At 47.1% G+C, this 20,205-nt stretch overlaps 1 protein-coding gene across 1 annotated transcript in view; it reads right to left on the reverse strand.

Annotated features, from left to right (window-relative positions):
- The window catches only part of PAH (phenylalanine hydroxylase), a 119,568-nt gene that overhangs the window by 22,655 nt on the left and 76,708 nt on the right, over nucleotides 1-20,205 (reverse strand). The window contains exon 6 of the mRNA XM_075342400.1: nucleotides 1,115-1,182. Coding sequence (XP_075198515.1) covers nucleotides 1,115-1,182 — 68 coding nt within the window. The remainder of the gene's footprint in view (nucleotides 1-1,114; nucleotides 1,183-20,205) is intronic.

Raw genomic sequence — 20,205 nt, forward strand, 5'->3', positions numbered from 1 at the left:
CCTCCCCTTCTTCCCAGAGCCATAACTTTTTATACTTTTCTGTCCAAATAGACATATGAGGCCTTGTTTTTCGCAGGACAAGATGTATTTTTGAATGTCACCATTCATTTTACCACCTAGCGTACTGTAAAATGGGGAAAAATCTAAATATGGAGAAATTGTGAAAAAAACCCTGAATTCAGTTTTTTTGGGAATTGTTTTACGGTGTACATTTTGTGGTAAAAATGACCTTCCAATTCTCTAATACAATTATGCTGATACCAAACATATCCAGTTATTTTATTATTTTAGTGGGGAATTTTTTTTTTGGGGGGGGGTTGTGTCGCCATTTTCTAAGACCTGTACTATTTTCATTTTTCAGTTGATAGAGCCATATGATGGTGTATTTTTGTGGGACGAGAAATTGTGTAGATCACTTGTTACAGCATTTTTTTCTGATAAAAAAAAATTAATTTTGGTGCTTTTAAATTTTTTTGTTTACCGACAAATTGTTTATAATTCTTTTTATATTTTGATAAATTAGACTTCTCTGAATGATAAAATCACTGTTTTCTCTGCTGCATATCCACCAGTTCTCTTTGTATAACCCACCACCATGTTTCAATGTAGGCACCATTCATCTTTTTAAATTATTTTTTCTAAATGCGTGCATGGTGGCTATAGTGATATATGAAGGTGGCAGTATCCTTATGTCGGGGTTGTATGAGTGCTGCTGGTGTTGAGGAGCTACATCTCATTCAGGATATCATGAATTGATAGATGTACTACTCTATATTAAAAGACAAGATGATACCACTAGTCCATGCCCTTGGTAGACGTGCACTTTTCCAACATCCAGCTAATTGTTATCCTTTGAAAAATTGGGGCCCGGGCCTGGTGCAACCCACACCTTTTGCTATTAGGTGGCAAAAAATGTTCAATGATATCTTCTTCCATCCCAAGAGTCATACAGTATAAAGCATGCGGACATGGAAACAAACACAACACTCTTCAATTCTGATCGACAAAACTCATCAACATAATGGGTGGTGTATAATGATCTTCACTATTGAATATTATTGATCTTTGCTATGGGGCCATGTGTTTAGTATGGACAAAAAAACACAGAACCTACTGTTTGTAATTAAATGCAATATCAGCAAACTCTTTACGTCTGGCCCGATAAGCAGGATCAGTGAACCCCTAAAATGATAATAATTAAAAAATTAGTTTATGACTTCATCTATTATAAGAATAACATATTAATAACATAATAATAAGATACATTGTTTAAATAGTATATTGGGATAAAAAATATATAGTACCCTATGAAACAATTTTACATTAAATATCAGAAAATTACATAAACAACAATGTTGTAAGAAACAAAAAAATGAAAAAAATACAACACAACAGACTCTAAGATGAAAGTGAGAGCATCATGGACATGACACTAAATAGGATATGTACTTAAGACTAAGTTTTATTGATAAGTAAGCATGCAGAAATAGAAAGGACGGCCAACATTTCATTCTAAACCAAACCCGTATATTGAAAGAGAAAATGACACCCTCACTTTGTGCTTTTGATAAACATGCACTTTTCCAACAAGATAATAATCCAGACATCTGTTCCATTTTTGAAGAGCAGAGTGACAGTGATTAATTGGTGAAGTATATCTCCTGATCTGAACCCAATCAAAACATCTATGGGGAATTCTGAAGAGACAAGTTGAACGTCACTCTGGATCCAGCATCCAGGCTCTAAAAGAGATCGTTATTGCAGGATTGAAATAGATAGATGTTGTAGTGTATGACCAACTTGTTCTTTCCATGCCTAGAAGACTAAATGCTGTTCTTAAAAATCATGGAGGTCATATAAAATACTAAAAGCTGTAATATTGTGTATTTCGGAAATTGTTCTTTTCAGTGAGATATGGCTTAAAATCTTACTTTTCAAACAAAGCATACTCATTTATAGTGATGGTTATGCACAAGTCTATATTACTTATATGTCATGCTGTTACCATAAGACTACGCTTAAGAAAATATTGGTGACGCTAAACCATTGTAATCAGAATAAAGGCTGAACTTCATATAGGGATATGAAGGTCTATTGATATTCAGTAACACAAAGGCTTAGATCATAGCTTATTTTAATGAATTATACACAGATAAGTGCTTTGTCATCAGGAGGAAATGACACAAGGGGGTAACAATGTTTATTTCTGCATCTCTTTTATTTTTCTTTTGAAAATATTACTCAGAACATCATGAATCAGGGCATACAATGCCTTATGCATATTGGATTAATCTAGAGCACAAGTGACCAATTATCTATAATTACACCTAATCATTTAAAGTAATACAAGCATTGAACGTGCCCTGTATATATCATTCATTTCCCGAGCAATGACTCCTGTGTATAATGCACACCTGAGCTCGGACTATGGCAATAAAAGAGCAGAAGAGAGCTCTCTGACAAATATGAATTGTAAATGTGGAATACTTGGGCAGGTGTGTAACTGCATATTACTTTGGGCTTTCACTGTAATATTCTGTATATGAATGAAGGTTTGACCAGTGAGTGTTGAAACAGTACAGCTAAGAACTACTGCAAAAAGGTATTGGTCTTCAGATCAGTGCGGATCAATTTTGAATATTTCATCTCATGTATACACCTGGGCTCCAGTGTATACATTAGATTAGACATACATTAGTTAAGATCATTCAATGCGGCCCCTGCTTATTTACTCAACGAGTCTGCAAGATGTAGCCCGCCCAAAGCCCAAGTGCAGCCAATAGTCCAGGAGTGTGTACAGAACGGCAACTGTATGCGTGCATGCACTCATGATTGTGTGCTCGCACTTGCACTCCTTGCACGCATACGTTCATACTTGCAGACAGGCCATATCACAAAGTTCCCTCCCTTATCAGGTGATAACCTGACTAGACAACAACGTGCGGCCATTCAAGAATTGCAAAATATGATGTAAAAAATGCTGATAAGGGAGGGGACGTTGTGATATGGCCTGTCTGCAAGTATGAACGTGAGGCGTTTAGACAGCTTAATATTAAGGAGACATACACAAGACTCACCACTAAGCCTATTCCGGATAATAAATTGGAATTGACGACTCTTCTGGAGGAAGCCTTGCTGCAGGGGATTATCACCCCCAGAGTAAGGGATGGACTCCTGGTGAAGACTCCCAAATTGCCCACATTCTACTTGCTGCCGAAGGTTCATAAAGATGCCTCCAATCCCCCGGGACGTCCTATCGTCTTGGGGATTGGCGGCCTTTGTGAACCGATCTGCACCTTTGTTGATTTCTACCTGAAACCACTGGTGCAGAATCTACCTTCGTATCTACGTGATACGAATGACCTATTGAGGAAACTGGATGGGATCCATGTGGAGGCAGATATGTGGTTGGTTACAGCAGACGTCAAGTCCTGTATCTCGCATGAACAGGGCTTGGAGGCTACGAGGCATTTCTTATCAGGCAGCGCTTGGGATGGATCTCTATGTGAGTTTATTTTGGTTCTCCTGGACTTCATCCTCCACCACAACGTATTCACATTTAAGGACCGCTTCTTCCTGCAGAGGCACCGTCATGGGGGCAGCGTGTGCACCGTCGTATGCAGGGCTTTTTCTGGGCATGTGGGAGCAGACTGTGTTACACGAGCTGCCACTTGCCCAGAATATAGTCTGTTGGTATCGATATATTGATGACGTGCTGCTCCTCTGGCAAGGTGCCCGTCCTCTGCTGGATCAATTTATGGAAGATCTGAACCGGTATGAATTTAAAGTGAAATTAACATACAAAGCAGATCAGAGAAAAGTGGATTTTTTAGACGTTGTGGTGGAGGTTGGAGATGATGGCTTGATCGAGACTATTTTATTTAGAAAAACTACATCCGTGAACGCACTATTACATGCGTCTTCAGCCCATCAGAGATCCACAATTAGAGTCATCCCAACCGGCCAATTTCTGAGGGCAAAGAGAATTTGCTCTACCCCTCAAAGATTTGAACATCAAGCAGAAGACCTCTGCATAAGTTCAGGGACAGGGGATATGGAATCCACGGAATCAAACACGAATATAAAAGAGCCAAGCAGGTACCTAGAGAGCAGCTTCTATATGGTCCCAATCCGGTGACAGCAAGGAATGGTGGTAATCAGACACGATTCATCTCCACTTTCAATGGACAGTGGAGACGTATCAGGGAGGCACTGTACAGACAGATACAGTGTTGGCCAGTGACTTACCAGGATCCCCCCTGTTAACATCTAGGTGAGGTAGGATCCTACGAGATCTTTTGGTTGACAGCTACTATGTGGCCAGGACACCCTGGGGTCTCTTTGGACATGGTACTCCTAGGGTGGGATGTTTCACCTGCGGAGAATGCGTGACATGCAGGTCCGGTAATATCATCAAGGGGAAGGAATTTCTTTTGGCAGATAAAAAATGATGCTTCTGCATTAAGAAATACATCTCGGGCAGTAGCACGTACGTAATTTATTATGCCAAATGCCCTTTTGACATGATTTACGTGGGCCTGACTTCAAGACAGCTACGAACTCGTATACGCAAACATGTTTGCGACATTCTAAAGGCCCCATCGGTGACGGACCTGACATTGTTAAGGACTCTCCCCAGGCACTTTAAAGTGCATCACAATTGTGACCCGACTGGATTAAAGGTGATAGGGATTGACCTAATAAATGGCAGGATCCGAGGGGGGAATTTGAAAACGGCCTTATCTAGGCTGGAATGCAGGTGGATTTTCTCTCTGGGGACTTTATCTCCTGCAGGTTTGAACGAGCAATTGACTTTCGCTCCATTTCTTAATACATAACATCACAATACAATTAATTTGATGTGGTAGGGTCCCCCTGTGTGATTTGCTGCGGGCGGATTTGATTTTAATGCCGGCTGTGCTTATGCTGTTTTTTAATTGCATGTTGTTTATATTCTAGTAACATTATTCCATCTGAGGATCTGTCGGATACACTCTTTTCCCCCCCTTCCCTTGATATGATGATTATTTTGGAATTAGGAACGAGGACGTCATCATATACTACCCCGATGAAGCATGAAAATTGACTAAGAAAAAATATTGCTTATATTTGCATTTGTATCATAATATGGAATTGATGGCTGGCTGCTTCCTCCTTCATGTCAAAGTATGGAGAGGCGGCTAGTGCACATGCGTGTGCCGATTTACCCCAGCCACAGCCTAAGTCCAGTGTTTCGCCTAGTGAGTATGCTCAGCCTGACTGTGACATTCCTGAGGCTAAGTCCTCAGTTCAGGCTACTGATCATGCTCTCACACTTAGTGCGAAAAGCCTCTTTGCACAGGTACTTAGATTCCGTGTTGTGTCTAAAGCCTGCTTTACACGTTGCAATTAGTTGTACAATCGCATTTGCGATGTGACACGCCCAGGTTGCATACGGGATCTTATGAGATTGCACGTAGGTCGTTCATTTGCTGTCACACGAGCGTTAGTAGTCTATGTTAAATTGATCAATTTTGTGTGCGATCCTTTAGATCATGTGTTCTGTGACGTATGCATTGGGCACCATTTTTTTTTTTATTTATTGACTTGACTAGCATGTGTAATGTGTAGGGAGGCGTTTTAACTATGTCATCTGCCATTCAGCTCTGCTACATGGCCGCTGACAGCAGACACAGACAGCCATGCAGCAGAGCTGAATGGCAGATGACAGCAGACACAGACAGAGCCGCACTGTCAGAATGAACTCGGGTGAACCTCACCCGACTTCATGGTCATGCTGCGGCTCTGTCTGTGTCGTGTCCTGATTAGCGGTCACCTGTGAAGGCATACCTCCCAACATTTCAAGAAAGTAAAGAGGGACCAATAATGCCGCGGCAAATTTTGACCACGCCCCTAGCCACACCCCTAGCCACACCCATTTGGAAGTAAGGGTCATTCAGCAGATGCCCCGGACTGTTCATTCATATTTATAGCAGTCAGAATTTTTTCTATTTCTGTGTCACTATATGACATTGCTTATTTGTGCCTATAAGGCAGTGTTCACACGTTGCATAAATTCTGTTTCTTTTTGTTTCTGTCTGCACCAAACTACACAATAACAATCTTCTCTGTTTTTTCCATTTTTGCTGCATTTATTCTGCCTTTTCTCCATTATTTAATGCGTTTTTGGTTCAGCTGTGAATCTGCGTTTTTAAGTGTTTTTATTGTACTGAGAAGCTTTTTCCTGCATTTTTTTAAGCTCCACATAGAAACCTCCAGAGAAACCCCCCCCCCCCCCCCCCGAAAACCGCAGAATTCAGCAGCGTCTTTTCATGGAATCACATCCACTTTACTTGGACAATTAAACACAGCAGAATAAATGTGCAAAGAAACAGCAGAAAAAAATGCAGCATTTACGCTACATGTGAATATGGACTAATTGTCCAAGCAAAGTGGATGAGACGTCCTGAAATCTCCGCTCCTGGTGCGTGGAAAGACGCCGCTGAACTGTGCACATTTGGTGTTTCTTTCTTTATAAGCTTCAGGATTCACATCAGCAACAAACATGTATCAAATAAGGGGGACAATGTATAAAAAATACCGCAAACACGCAATAATCAGAGAACATTGTTATTGCACTCGTGGCGCGGACACCTGCAGAAAAAATGCCGCATTTACGCTATGTGTGAACACGGCCTCAGTGATCCATTTTTATTACATTTTTTATGGGTTTTAATAAAGAAAAATAATAAATTGCACCTTTTTTTTCCCGCCATTTACCGATCCCCATAAATAATCTGATCGCTGTGTTGTTCAGGTCATTACGATTACAGGGACACCAAATATGTCCATGTTATTTGCTGATTTGTGATGTTTATTATTTTATAAAAAAGTGCAATAAAATTACATTATTCTATTTTTTTTTTTATTATTTTTAGTAACTTTATTAGAAGAAAAAAAAATCCTCTTTTCCTCTCCCTCTAGAATACAGGACATAGAGATGCTGCTCTGTACAATGTAGCTGTGTCCTGTGTAATCTGCTGTGTAAGAGGCTGCATTGTAGGTTCATTTATGTGAAATCCTAGCGTTGAGAAACATGTGATGGTGTCTCCGCGGCTTTCTCATTTGCATACTTCCCAGGGGGCTTTGCTCTAGAATCACTGCGTTGAGAAACACGTGATGGTGTCTCTGCAGTGGATATGTTGATCTCCCTAAGGTCAACAATGCTTGCTTAAGTAGTCTTTTACTAGGCATTGCCCCCACTAGCCAGATTCCTACTCCATACTGATGAGGGGCAAATACCCCGAAATGGCTGTCTGTGGATGGATACTATGTTTGGTATAGGTGGTCTCCTTGACTGGAGACTGCCCTTCCCGTGGTTGTTCCTTCCCGGTGAAAGACCTGGCTAGTTTCTTGCCAGCGTTGAGAAACATGTGATGGTGTCTCCGCGGCTTTCTCATTTGCATACTTCCCAGGGGGCTTTGCTCTAGAATCACTGCGTTGAAAAACACGTGATGGTGTCTCCGCAGTGGATATGTTGATCTCCCTAAGGTCAACAATGCTTGCTTAAGTAGTCTTTTACTAGGCATTGCCCCCACTAGCCAGATTCCTACTCCACACTGATGAGGGGCAAATACCCCGAAACGGCTGTCTGTGGATGGATACCATGTTTGGTATAGGTGGTCTCCTTGACTGGAGACTGTCCTTCCCGTGGTTGTTCCTTCCCGGTGAAAGACCTGGCTAGTTTCCTGCCAGCGTTGAGAAACATGTGATGGTGTCTCCGCGGCTTTTTCATTTGCATACTTCCCAGGGGGCTTTGCTCTAGAATCACTGCGTTGAGAAACACGTGATGGTGTCTCCGCAGTGGATATGTTGATCTCCCTAAGGTCAACAATGCTTGCTTAAGTAGTCTTTTACTAGGCATTGCCCCCACTAGCCAGATTCCTACTCCACACTGATGAGGGGCAAATACCCCGAAACGGCTGTCTGTGGATGGATACCATGTTTGGTATAGGTGGTCTCCTTGATTGGAGACTGCCCTTCCCGTGGTTGTTCCTTCCCGGTGAAAGACCTGGCTAGTTTCCTGCCAGCGTTGAGAAACATGTGATGGTGTCTCCGCGGCTTTCTCATTTGCATACTTCCCAGGGGGCTTTGCTCTAGAATCACTGCGTTGAGAAACACGTGATGGTGTCTCCGCAGTGGATATGTTGATCTCCCTTAGGTCAACAATGCTTGCTTAAGTAGTCTTTTACTAGGCATTGCCCCCACTAGCCAGATTCCTACTCCACACTGATGAGGGGTAAATACCCCGAAACGGCTGTCTGTGGATGGATACCATGTTTGGTATAGGTGGTCTCCTTGACTGGAGACTGCCCTTCCCGTGGTTGTTCCTTCCCGGTGAAAGACCTGGCTAGTTTCCTGCCAGCGTTGAGAAACATGTGATGGTGTCTCCGCGGCTTTCTCATTTAAGACAGAGGTAGGCAGGGATAGGGCGTCGGTGCTGGACGCCACCACATTTGGTAACGCGGCACGGTTACGGCCAGCTCCTGTCCTACCAGTCCTGCTAATGCAGACCACTGGCATTAACTGGGCTGCTGCTGCTGCAGCTGCGCATGCTGGCCACAGGTGTGCCCCCTACACGCACGGACAGCGTACCCCAGGGCCCCTGTGTTGTTAACAGGGAGTTCCTGGGCTGGGTGTGTGGACCCTGTGACGCTAACAGTGTTGTCTAACTCGGGTCAGGCTTCTATTAGTTTCAGAGCCCCCCAGCTCTGTATCCTCCACCTAACCTTCGGGTTGCCAGCATCTCCTTTTTCATCTGGGAGCACGGTGGACCCCGACTGGCGATTGGAATATATACCACCTTATCCTAATCTTCTAGTCCCCCCATAACAGATGGTGTTTCTTCAGCAGATGTTCCTGTTGCTTTACCACCAACCCCACGGACACAAACTTTTTTTCCCTTTCCAACATGCCTGTTCCCCTATCCACCAGCATCTGGCCTTTTTCCACTCATTTTGTATATGACCAAATTTGCAACTCTGCAGGGACATCCTACTCAACGCCGTCTCAGCACAGCAGCCAGCCCTCGGTCTCTCAGATGTGGACAAGTAAAAGACCATTTCCTCCTAGCCATGACAAAGCGTTGAGATTCATTCTGTGCACCACTGGTGTTTAGTGGAAAGGCTGATGTAAGATTGTGTAACAGCTTCTGCTGATACTCCTGCATACATGGGTCCCTTTCTATGGCAGAAATAATTTTGCCAAATTTGGCCACAGATACCACTTAAGTGGCATCAATTTTTCCACAGTTGCAAACTTAAAATGGTTATTTTCATGAAGCACATTCAAAAATCCACAAGCCTTTAGTCTCACACAGGGGTAGAAAAGTTCTTGCGGATCCATGACTTGTTCATTTGATGAACGTTAGTCTGTCCACATTGTCACTGGACAGACGCGTGCGCTTATCTGTCAGCACACCCCCAGTAGCACTGAATACACGTTCCGAGAAAACACTGGCTGCAGGACACGACAAGATCTCCAAGGCTAAGTGGCTAGCTCAGGCCATTTTTCCTGATCGGAAGCCCAAAATGAGCAAGACTCCAGTTGCACAGTCATGGCATCGATATTCACTTGGAGATACTCCTGTATCATCCTCTCCAAGCATTCAATATGTGTCAGACTTCTTGTGTCTTGTGGCCTTGCAAAGGATGGTCTAAAAAATTCATGAAACGGTTCCATAAAATTGCTGTTACCACCAGATACGGTGTGGCTGGTACGGTTTGAGTGATGATGACTCCACAGTCCCATGGTTGGCAAGATAGAAATGGGAGATTCACTCTGTGCAGCACAGGTGTTTAGTGTAAAAGCCGCTCTAACATTGCGTACCAGCTTCTGCTGATACTCCTGCAAACGTGCGTCACTTTCTATGGCAGGACTTATTTTGCCAAATTTTGTCTTGTAACGGTGATCTAAGAGTGTGGCAACCCAGTAGTCTGCATTATGTCTAATTCTGACAATCCGAGGGTCATGTTGTAGGTAGTGCAGCAAGAAGGCGCTCATGTGTCTTGCGCATCCAGGAGGTACAAGTCCTTGCTGTGTTGTTGGCGGCAAGGTGAGAATCATGCTTCCTTCCTCTGCCCTCTCCCCCCAACCTCGCACAACAGAAATGTGATCAAGGTCTCCCTCATCTGCTGAGTCTTCCATGCCCATTGCCAGTTCTCCCTCCATTTCTTCCTGGGCTCCTGCACCTTCCTCAACAGTTTGCTGCTACCATGCGCCCTTGTTAATACCTCTCCCCCACCGTCCCATGCCTGCCGCCTTGGTGCTGCTGACCGTCTGGACCTTGGAGATCTTGTTATCCCTTCCGCATATGACTCCTCCTGTAGTTCCTCCCCTTCCTCTTGTCCCACCACCTGACTCCGAATAATGTTTAGAGTGTGCTCCAGCATGTAGATGACCGGAATTGATATGCTGATAATGGTATCATCAGCGCTAAACATCTTCGTCACCATTTCGAAACTGTGAAGAAGGGTGCATAGGTCCTTGATCTGAGACCACTCCAGCAGTGTGATCTGCCCCACCTCTGAATCTCGTTAGCCCAGGCTATACGTCATAACGTATTGCACCAGTGCTTGGTGGTGCTGCTACAGTTGCTGCTACAGTTGCTGCAACATGAGCAGAATCAAATTCCTGCGTGTCGGCACATCGCATTTCAGGTGGTGAAACGGCAGGCCGAAAGACTTCTGGAGCGATGCAAGTCGTTGAGCTGCAGGCTGTGAACGGCAGAAGTGAGCACATAGCGAACGTGCCTTCTGCAGAAGCCCATGTAGGCCAGGATAGTGTTTTAAAAATTGCTGGACAACCCGGATCAACACGTGAGCCATACAAGGCACGTGTGTCACATTGCTCCGACAAAAGGCCGCACCCAGGTTTGCTGCATTGTCGCAGACGGCTGTTACGTCACTACCGGAGTCCGCTCCAGCGACTTTTACTCCGATTGCCAGGTGACGCCGTCGATGTCAGCAGCGCCGGTGGGTGTAGGCTCTGCTCATCCACTGGGCTGGGTTACCTTGGAATCTGCAGTACCACTAGCTGACTGTAGGTGGTGGGTGTCTCACAGCTGAAGTACCATCATTCAGCTACAGCCAATGGGAAGATACTACACCCTTTTTGATGCCCCTCCTGTCTGATGACCACTGCCAGAGATAGTTCTGAACTTCTTGTTCCTGTTCCGCCTTGTTCTGTTTTGTGATTTTGTGTGCTGACTACCGCTTGTTACCTGTCTACGTCTCCTGCCTGCTGTTTATGTGTGCCGCCCCTGTGCCGGCAGCCTGCCGCTGCTCAGGTTCGGGTCTTCCAGTGGGTGGCTCGAGGGTCCCCGGATCCGGGGGATCCCGTTGACACTCCGAATGAATAGGGTTGGGGGGTGGTGGATGTAGGACAGATATGTACGGGCTGGGCCGTATTAGGTTTGTGACGCCACCGACGATATGTGGTGAGTTTGGACACCACCGCTGCAGTTACGGGGCACCCGGGGGAGATGTTATGCAGCAAGTTGTTAACCCCTCCGTGGGCAGGGATGGTGGCCCCGGGACCCGTTGGGGATTTGTTGGTGCAGGGAGATGGGCGACCGCAGGGTGCTGGTGTACTCACTATTGAAGGAAACACACAAGTCTCTGGTAAACCAAGGTGATGGTGGTCGGTGCCCGCAGCCGGCTGCGTTCTGCTACCCCACCCGGCTGGTGGTCTCTGTCTTTCTTCTGCACTTTTTAGAACAGTGGACTACCTATGCTTGCAACTTCAGGAGTCCGCTCCCAGCTGGTTGTAGCTTAAGGAGCCCTTGCCCGCAGATGCTGGCCCGTGGGATCTCTGAGCCCTGGCGGTGGCCTTTTATCCCCCTCGGTGGGCTGTTGTCTTCAGTCGTGACTTTGGTTTGGACAATACCTCTAGTCCTGCCCTCAATCGGTTAATTAACCGGTTCCAGTCACTTCTGGTCCCGTCTTCATGGTCCGAGTACCCCCTTGTGTGCTCCGGTTTCTGAGTCAGTTCCCCGGGTTAGTACTGGCGGGCTACAACCATGTCCCGGTCCACCTCGGTTCCACTGAGCCGTCTTCCCGGCTCCTGCAGACGGAGACCGCCGTCTGCCTCCTAGCCAGTGGCACCAGGGCTTCTACCCTGGCGCCGTTCAATTTGGGGTATTCACCTCTGCTGGAGCTGGACACTTCTCCAGCCCATACTCCTCTCCAACTTGGACTCTAACATTCAACTCTTTGTTTTCCCGCCCCAGGCTGTCTAGATTCCTTGGTGGGCGTCTTCTAACCGCCTGGTTCCACCCCCTGGTGTGTCTATCTAGCTCTGAGGGGGTGACTAGGGTTTTGAAGGTCAGCTGATGTCACCTGAGAGGGAAGGTGTTGTGTAGGGGCCTATTTGTGACTACCTGGCCCGGCCAGGGCGTTGCATATGTACCTCGCTGTCCGATCCGGATTTGACCAATGCTTGTTTCTTGACTACGTCTCCTGCCTGCTGTTTATGTACCTCCTTGCCCAATCCTCATTTGACCTCTGCTTGTTTTCTGATTACGTCCTTGCCGGGCGATTTTGTCCCTGTTCCGCAATTCCAGGTTTGACCCTGTCTGACTACTACTCTCTCGGACTGCAGCCTTCCACAGGTAGTTATCACCTTGGGCCCTGTGTAATTCCCTGTATAGGGGTTAAAGGGTTTCAGGGTTCTAGGGGTCCTGCATGGTGAATGGCTTCCCTCTAGCCTATCCTTTACAGCCCGTCTGAGTCTGTGGATCCAGGCAGGTGTTACACCGTGCCCTCTGTAGAAGCCCATGTAGTCTGGGCTAGTGGTTTAAAAATTGCTGGACAACCAGGTTCAACATGTGAGCCATACAAGGTACGTGTGTCACATTGCCCCGGGAAAGGGCCGCACCCAGGTTTGCAGCATTGTCGCACGCGGCCTTCCCTGGCTGCAGGTTGAGTGGAGACAACCTTTGATGAAACTCGGTCTCCAGAGCTAACCGTCCACAACTCCTCAGCGGTGTGACTCACATTTCCTATACATTTCAAAGTAAAGAGTCCACCGCCTGATGCCGTTGAGCTCTGCTGCCAGCATAGTAAGGAGGTGTGCGACATTCCTTGTGCACAGTTACAACGCGGGTGGCCTTACCAGACAGGATTTGAGCAGAGGTGGAGGACAAAGACGAGGTTGAGGAGGCAGAAGCAGTGGAGGAACTTCTACATACAAAGGATTGACACACAACTCGTGGGGATGGCAAGACTTGTACAGCAGACCCTTCTCCATCTCTCACCATAGTTACCCAGTGCCCAGTCAGCGACATGTGAAATGCACCCTGTCACACACAGAGTTTTTCAAGGAAGCGGTGATGTTGTGTGCGATGTGCTGGTGTAGCGCAGGCACGCCTTTCTTGGAGAAGTAGTGGCGACTGGGCATCTGCTCTTGGGGCACTGCGATGGACATAAGATCTTAAAAATCCTCTGTGTCCACCGGGCGGAAAGGCAGCATTTCTGTAGTCAACAGCTTGCAGATGCTGAAAGTCAACCTCCCCAGGATGACACAGGGGTAGAAAAGTCCTTGCGGATCCATGACTTGTTCATCTTGATAAACGTTAGGCCCTGTCACATGCTCCGATATATCGTGCGATAACATGAGTGATCTCACCCGCCCCCGTTGGTTGTGCGTCATGGGCAATTCATTGCCCGTGGCGCACAGTGTCATTAACCCCTGTCACACATACTTACCTCCCTAATGACGTCGCTGTGGGCGGCAAATATCCTCTTCCTGAAGGGGGAGGGACGTTCAGCGTCACAGCGACTTCACACAGTGGCTGCCCAATAGAAGTGGAGGGGCTGAGATGAGCGGCCGTAACAGCCCACTCACCTCCTTCCTGCTTCATTGCCGGCGGGTCGCAGGAAAGCTGTGTTCATCGTTCCCGGGGTGTCACACATAGCGATGTGTGCTGCCTCGGGAATGATGAACAACCGGCGCACAGAAGGAGGAACGACATCATTCGGAGCTGTCACACGCTACAACATCTTTAACAATGCCGGATGTGTGTCACAAATTCCGTTACCCCGATGACATATCATTAGATATAACTGGACAGACGTGTGCGCTTATCTGTCAGCACACTTCCAGCAGCATTGAATACACGTTCCGAGAAAACGCTGGCTGCGGGACACAACAAGATCCCCAAGGCGTAAGTGGCAAGCTCAGGCCATTTTTCCAGATTGGAAGCCCAAAATGAGCAAGGCTCAAGTGCACAGTAATGGCATCGATGTTCACTTGCAGATACTCCTATATCTGTGTCTCCTCCTCCTTTTACTCGTCAGCTCTTTTGTTTCAGCATCAGTATATGTACTTGTTACTTTTCCATGTGTTTGTGGTGTCTTGTGAGTTGTTTGTCACCTTTTGGACACCTTAGAAGGTGTTTTCTATGTGTTAGTATGTGTTTGTGTTTTCCTGCCATTGTTTTCAATGGGGTTCGAAGGTGTTTGTCGAACGTTCGTCGAACGTTCGCCGAATACACCCGCCGTTCGATGAACAGAACAGAACTCGGACACTATGGGGGTGGCTCATCTCTACAGTTGAGATAAAAATGCGGTTCTACGGATGTAAGCAAAAGGTGCAAAAAAGTATTCGGGACTATACTTTAAATCTTCAGGAGGCAATAAGAGCAGTTCAGCAGGTGTAATCGGAGGAGGTGAAATATGAAAATCGCCTGCTGACTGATCAGTTCATCGAGGGGCTTCTGTCTGATGCACACTGGACCCAGATGCGCAATGTATGCATGCAAATCCCCGATCTTAGCTTTGCAGAGATCAAAGACCAGGCCATCCAAGCACTGCACGAACCAGATCGCAGCAGCGTTGTGCTAAATCAACCGGGATTACAGCCAGCTACACCAGTCAGGGTGGCAGCCAAGGAAAAGACTGTGGGTGAGATTTCCACTTATGGACTGCGGATCCACATGCTGGAATTGATTAAAGATATGGCTACTTTGACCAAAGCGGTGCAATCTAAGTAATAGACTCAGCAACCCGCGACCATTGAACTGGTTTCTAGTGCTAATGATCGCCCCTGGCTGCGACGCGGGAGAGCTCCGCTGCCACAAGTTCCTGATCATTTTGATGCTAATGGGCAGCCAATCTGCTGATGCTGAAAGCCCGTGGATGTCCTTTGAGTGCCCAGAGCCAGGGGCTGGGACTGTTTTTCATATGCAAATGTTGATGTTGATTGCATAATGATACTGCTAACCGCTAACTGTTGAAAATGTTTGAAACTGCTTAATGTGATGTGTCTCCCATAAAAGGAAGATTGTTATTTGTTTATTGCATACAAAAATTGCGGTGTACTAACTTTGCTTGGTTAGAGCCCGGGAGTGCTGCCATTTGCTGTGGGGGAATATGGCGCCCCTGCGGCTCCAGTCGCCACAGAGTATTGCACCTCAATTAATGTGCAGTATTCGCCTCAGGTAAGGAGGGGGTTAATCACCGGTGTTCCACATCCACACATTGTATACAGCTTAGGAGTCTTCTCACTGGGGAGCTGTGCTAGGGTAAGCAGGAGGTTGGCCATCACAAAGCATGGGAATTTCCTGGTCACCTGGAACTGCAGCAGCTGACTTGGACTCTTATTACCAGTGACGGCGCCCCTCACCTTGGCGCCAACGGCAACCGCCACCACCACTTCTCCCCTCATCATCCTCCTCGGGGCCCGCTCCACTTGTAGGGAGCAACTCCATCTTGGCTGCATTTCCATTCACCCCGGAGGATAGCGACAGCAGCAGTGGCTAATTCCCTGGTCGCGTACTACAGGTGGTGTCACAACAAACTTTCATCTTATCCCCCTTCTATTAGTGTACACCTCGGGGCACGAAACTGGGCAGGCCACCACGACATCCCAGACCTCTGCACCGGCCTGGTGATGAGTAAAACAGGTACGAGACCCGACCCAAAGGTCTTCTGCTGTGTTGGCCTTTGAACCCTTGTTTAAAAATGAACTTGGAGACTTGGATCTGAGGACCTAACCAGGTAGGACTGCAATCATGCTGACCCAAGAAGAGGAGAATACCATCCATCACCTAGAGAAGGGACAAATGTTTTAAATACGTTTTATTGTGGTGTGAAATAGTGTTTGCATGTTTCCAGAATGCTTGGGGATGACCATCATTAAAGAAGGGAGGAATGTAAGAAGGTGGATGAACTGTCCCATCCCCGTTTATTTTATTTACAGTTTATTGTGTGTACTGTCAGTATTTTACATGTCTAGTTTTCTGCCAGGCCTCAGGCTGTGTTAGCCAGACATGATAAGGTTAACTCAGGGTCAGCCATTAGTGAAGGAGTGGTAGTGACCTGTGAGAAGAGAGTTACTGTTTTTTGTAGATTTAGAGCTGGGAAGAAGTTGAGGCCAGGTGTGAATAAGGCTACAGTCACATGACCGTTACGTTTTTGTGGTTTGCAAAACATGGTCTGTTTTTTTTCACGGATACATCAGCGTGGCATCCGTGTGACATCCGTTCCATTCCGTATACCGGCCGTGTGTCATCCGTATGTCATCCGTATGTAATTCGTGTGCCTTCTGTTTTTTTATGCGGACCGCAAAACACGGAAGCAGCTAGTTAAATAGATGGATAGCTAGATATAGATAAGATAGAGGGATAGATAGAGGGATAAATAGAGGCATGAATGAATGAATGAATAGAGGGATAGATAGAAAGATAGAGGGATAGCTACAGGGATAGATAGATATAGATGAGAAATATAATGTATATATAATGTCCCACTCCCCAGCATTTTGTAATTTGGCACCTTTTAGTGCCTTTCATGTGGCACTAAAGGGCTTAAGGCCCCGTTACACGCAACGATGTATCTAATGATATATCACCGGGGTCACGGATTCTCTGACGCATATCCGGCGCCGTTAGCGACGTTGTTGTGTGTTACAGCTCCGAGTGAGTGTTAACGATCAAAAATACTCACCTTATCATTGATCATTGACACGACGTTCATTTTCATAAAATTGTTGCTGTTGCAGGACGCTGGTTGTTCGTCGTTCCTGCGGCAGCACACATCGCTACGTGTGACACCGCAGGAACGAGGAACATCACCATACCTGCGGCCGCCCACAATGAGGAAGGAAGGAGGTGGGCGGGATGTTACATCTGCTCATCTCCGCCCCTCCGCTTCTATTGGGCAGCCGCTTAGTGACACCGCTGTGACGCCGAATGAACCGCCCCCTTAGAAAGGAGGCGGGTCACCGGCTAGAGAGACGTCGCTAGGCAGGTAAGTCCCGTGTGATGGGTCCTAGCGATGTTGTGCGCCACGGGCAGCGATTTTCCCGTGACGCACAACCGACGGGTGCGGGTGCTTTGACCAGCGACATCGCTATCGATGTCACTGCGTGTAAAGCCCCCTTAAGCCTTGTATATAGCCAAAAAAATAAATAATTAAAAAAACGACATGGGGTCCCCCTATTTTTTGTAGCCAGCTCAGGTAAAGCAGACGGCTGCAGCCTCCAGACCACAGCTGGCAGCTTCACCTTGACTGGTAATCCATAACAGAGTGCACCCCACACTGTTATTTTAAATTAAATAAATAATTTAAAACAAAAAATGTGGGCCCCCCCCCATATTGGATCACCAGCCAAGGTAAAGAAGACAGCTGTGGTCTGGTATTCTCAGACTAGGGAGGTCTGCGGTTCTTGGACCCTCCCACGCCTAAGAATAGCAGACCGCAGCCGCCCCAGAAGTGGTGCATACATTAGATGTGCCAATCCTGGCGCTTTTCCCCAGCTCATCCCGATGCCTTGGTGCGGTAGCAATTGGGGTATTATATGGGGTTGATACCAGATGTGTAATGTCACCTGGCATTAAGCCCTGGGGTTACTGATGTCATGGCATCTATCAGACACCCAACATCAAACCCAGTCAGTCATTAAAAAAAAAATAGACGACAAAAAAATTTTTTATTTGAAAAAAACCCTCCCAAACACATTCCCTCTTTTACTAATTTATTGAAAAGAAAAACAAATCCGGGTCCAGCGTAATCCAATAAGGGAATCCCATGATGATCTATACTCATTGTTCCAGTCAATGAAGAACAGAATGTTCCCCATTGACTGGGAGAGCAGTGCAGTGACCTGAGCTAACATCATGAGGTCAGCCCAGGTCACTGCAGGGCATGACCAGTGCTGACTTCAGGAGGTTAGCTAGGTACATTACCTGCAGTGATGAAAGCCGCTACTCTCCTGATATCAGCGCTGGTCACTGACTTCTATGTCCACCACATTCTCAGATCACCTCCCACAAGCATCCCGTGACGTCACCGCTAGTCACAATCTCCGGCCGGCCATGAGAGGTGATGTGAGAATGCGGCTGTCAGTGACGAGCGCTGACGTCAGGAGTGCAGGAGTTCATCACCGCAGTTAATGAACTTTACTAACCTCCTGACGGCAACGCTCATCATCCCCGCGATTGCTCGCACTGCAATGCCGGCACATGCTGACATTGCAGTGTCGGCATATGCTGACATTACAGTGCAGGCATATGCTGACAAACTGCAGTGCGAGCATATGCTGAAACACTGCAGTGCATTCAGAATCTGACACACTGCTCTGCGAGCAGCTGCGGGGCTGGAGTGAGAGTGGGACACAGACCACATAGAAGTGCTTCTGTACCACCCCCATGTCAGCGGTCAAGCCGCTCGGTCCGGAACCGTGGTGGCTCGAGGGATCTTCGGACCCGGGGGTTCGCGCGGTCACTTGAGTTTGAAAAGGGGGGTATGTACAGGGGAGTTAGAAGTTCATGACACCACCCACGGTGCGTAGTAAGATGGAATACCCCCGCTGCTGTTGGTGGGGGAGCCCGGTGGCGGTGGTATGGCAGCAAGGTGTTTAACCCCTCCGTGGGTAGGGGTTTTGTGCCCCGGTGGTGGTGCAGGGGGGTGCCGTTGGGAAAAGGAAGGGTCTACGTGTACTCTGTGTACTCATTCAGTCCAAGAACACTGACACCGACAGCTTGTAAACCAGAGTTTAACATGCTTGGATCCGTGCCCTTGGTGTTGCTTGTTAGCCTGTGGCATTTTCCGTGGCACCTTCTCACTTCTTGGACCCTATAGTCTGGAACTAATCGGGTCCCGCTCACCCGTATGGCTAACGGAGTGAGCTTGCTCTCAGGGTTCACGCTCAGGATTTTCTGGACTGTGTTTGGGAAAGTCCTATCCCATCGGTGCGCTAGTACCCCGATTTTGGAGCAGTTGAGGGATGAATCTTGAAGACTTCACCCCCGTCGGGTAAATTACCAGGACGCTTGAAGCTACTTCCCGGACTAGGGTCCGCGTACCCAGTCGTACCCTGGCCCCTGCCAGGAAATGGCTCAAGGCCGCCGGCTGCCCTCCTCGGCAAGTCCGTGCCCCTTGACACGATCCCCTGCAACCGGGGTTCCAGCTCCTACTAGGCCCAGACCAGCGTCTGCCACCTAGTAGACTCAAGGAGCCCTGCTCCTGACCTCCTCTCTCTTTCTCCTCCAACACACAACAACTACTCTCATTTTTTCACTTTTCCCTACCAACCCCCCAAGTGGGCGGCCCTATTCCATTCAGGCCCCCCAATGGTGTGTTTGGTGGGTATGGTGTAAAGTGTTCCTAGGTTTTTAACTGGCTCTGATTTTAGCAACACCAAAGGACAAGGATCCGTAACCAAGGACGATTGGATACCGTGCAGAAGGGCAGGTTGCACAATACCCTGTGACGACCTGATAGGCCAGGGCGTCACATTTCCGTGCGGCTTCTGGGGATTTTGCGGGCCCATTTACTTGTATTAAATCACGGTCCGTTACTACGGAACAGAATAGGACATGTTGCATAATAACGGAACGGACATACGGCTGAGTTTTTTTTTGTAGGATCGGATGCACACGGAAGTGCTTCTGTGTGCCATCCGATCCTACCCAAAAAACATTGAAAAGATGGTCCTGTCAGTAGGTCCACAAAAAAACAGGAACTGACCAGGACAAACGGAACAGTCATGTGAATGAGCCCTTAGATGGGGGAAGCCTTGAAGAAATATAAAAAAAAAATCTAACAGTACAGAGGCAGAACAACTCCAGTAAGTGGATGATAGCTGCAGGAAGGAGACTTTATAAAGTGGATGTGTGGGGCCCCGAGGTTCGGTGTCGGTGCAGCGGTGCATTACCTTCAGGGA

This window comes from Anomaloglossus baeobatrachus, chromosome 4, assembly GCF_048569485.1.
Source record: "Anomaloglossus baeobatrachus isolate aAnoBae1 chromosome 4, aAnoBae1.hap1, whole genome shotgun sequence".
Lineage (NCBI taxonomy): Eukaryota > Metazoa > Chordata > Amphibia > Anura > Aromobatidae > Anomaloglossus > Anomaloglossus baeobatrachus.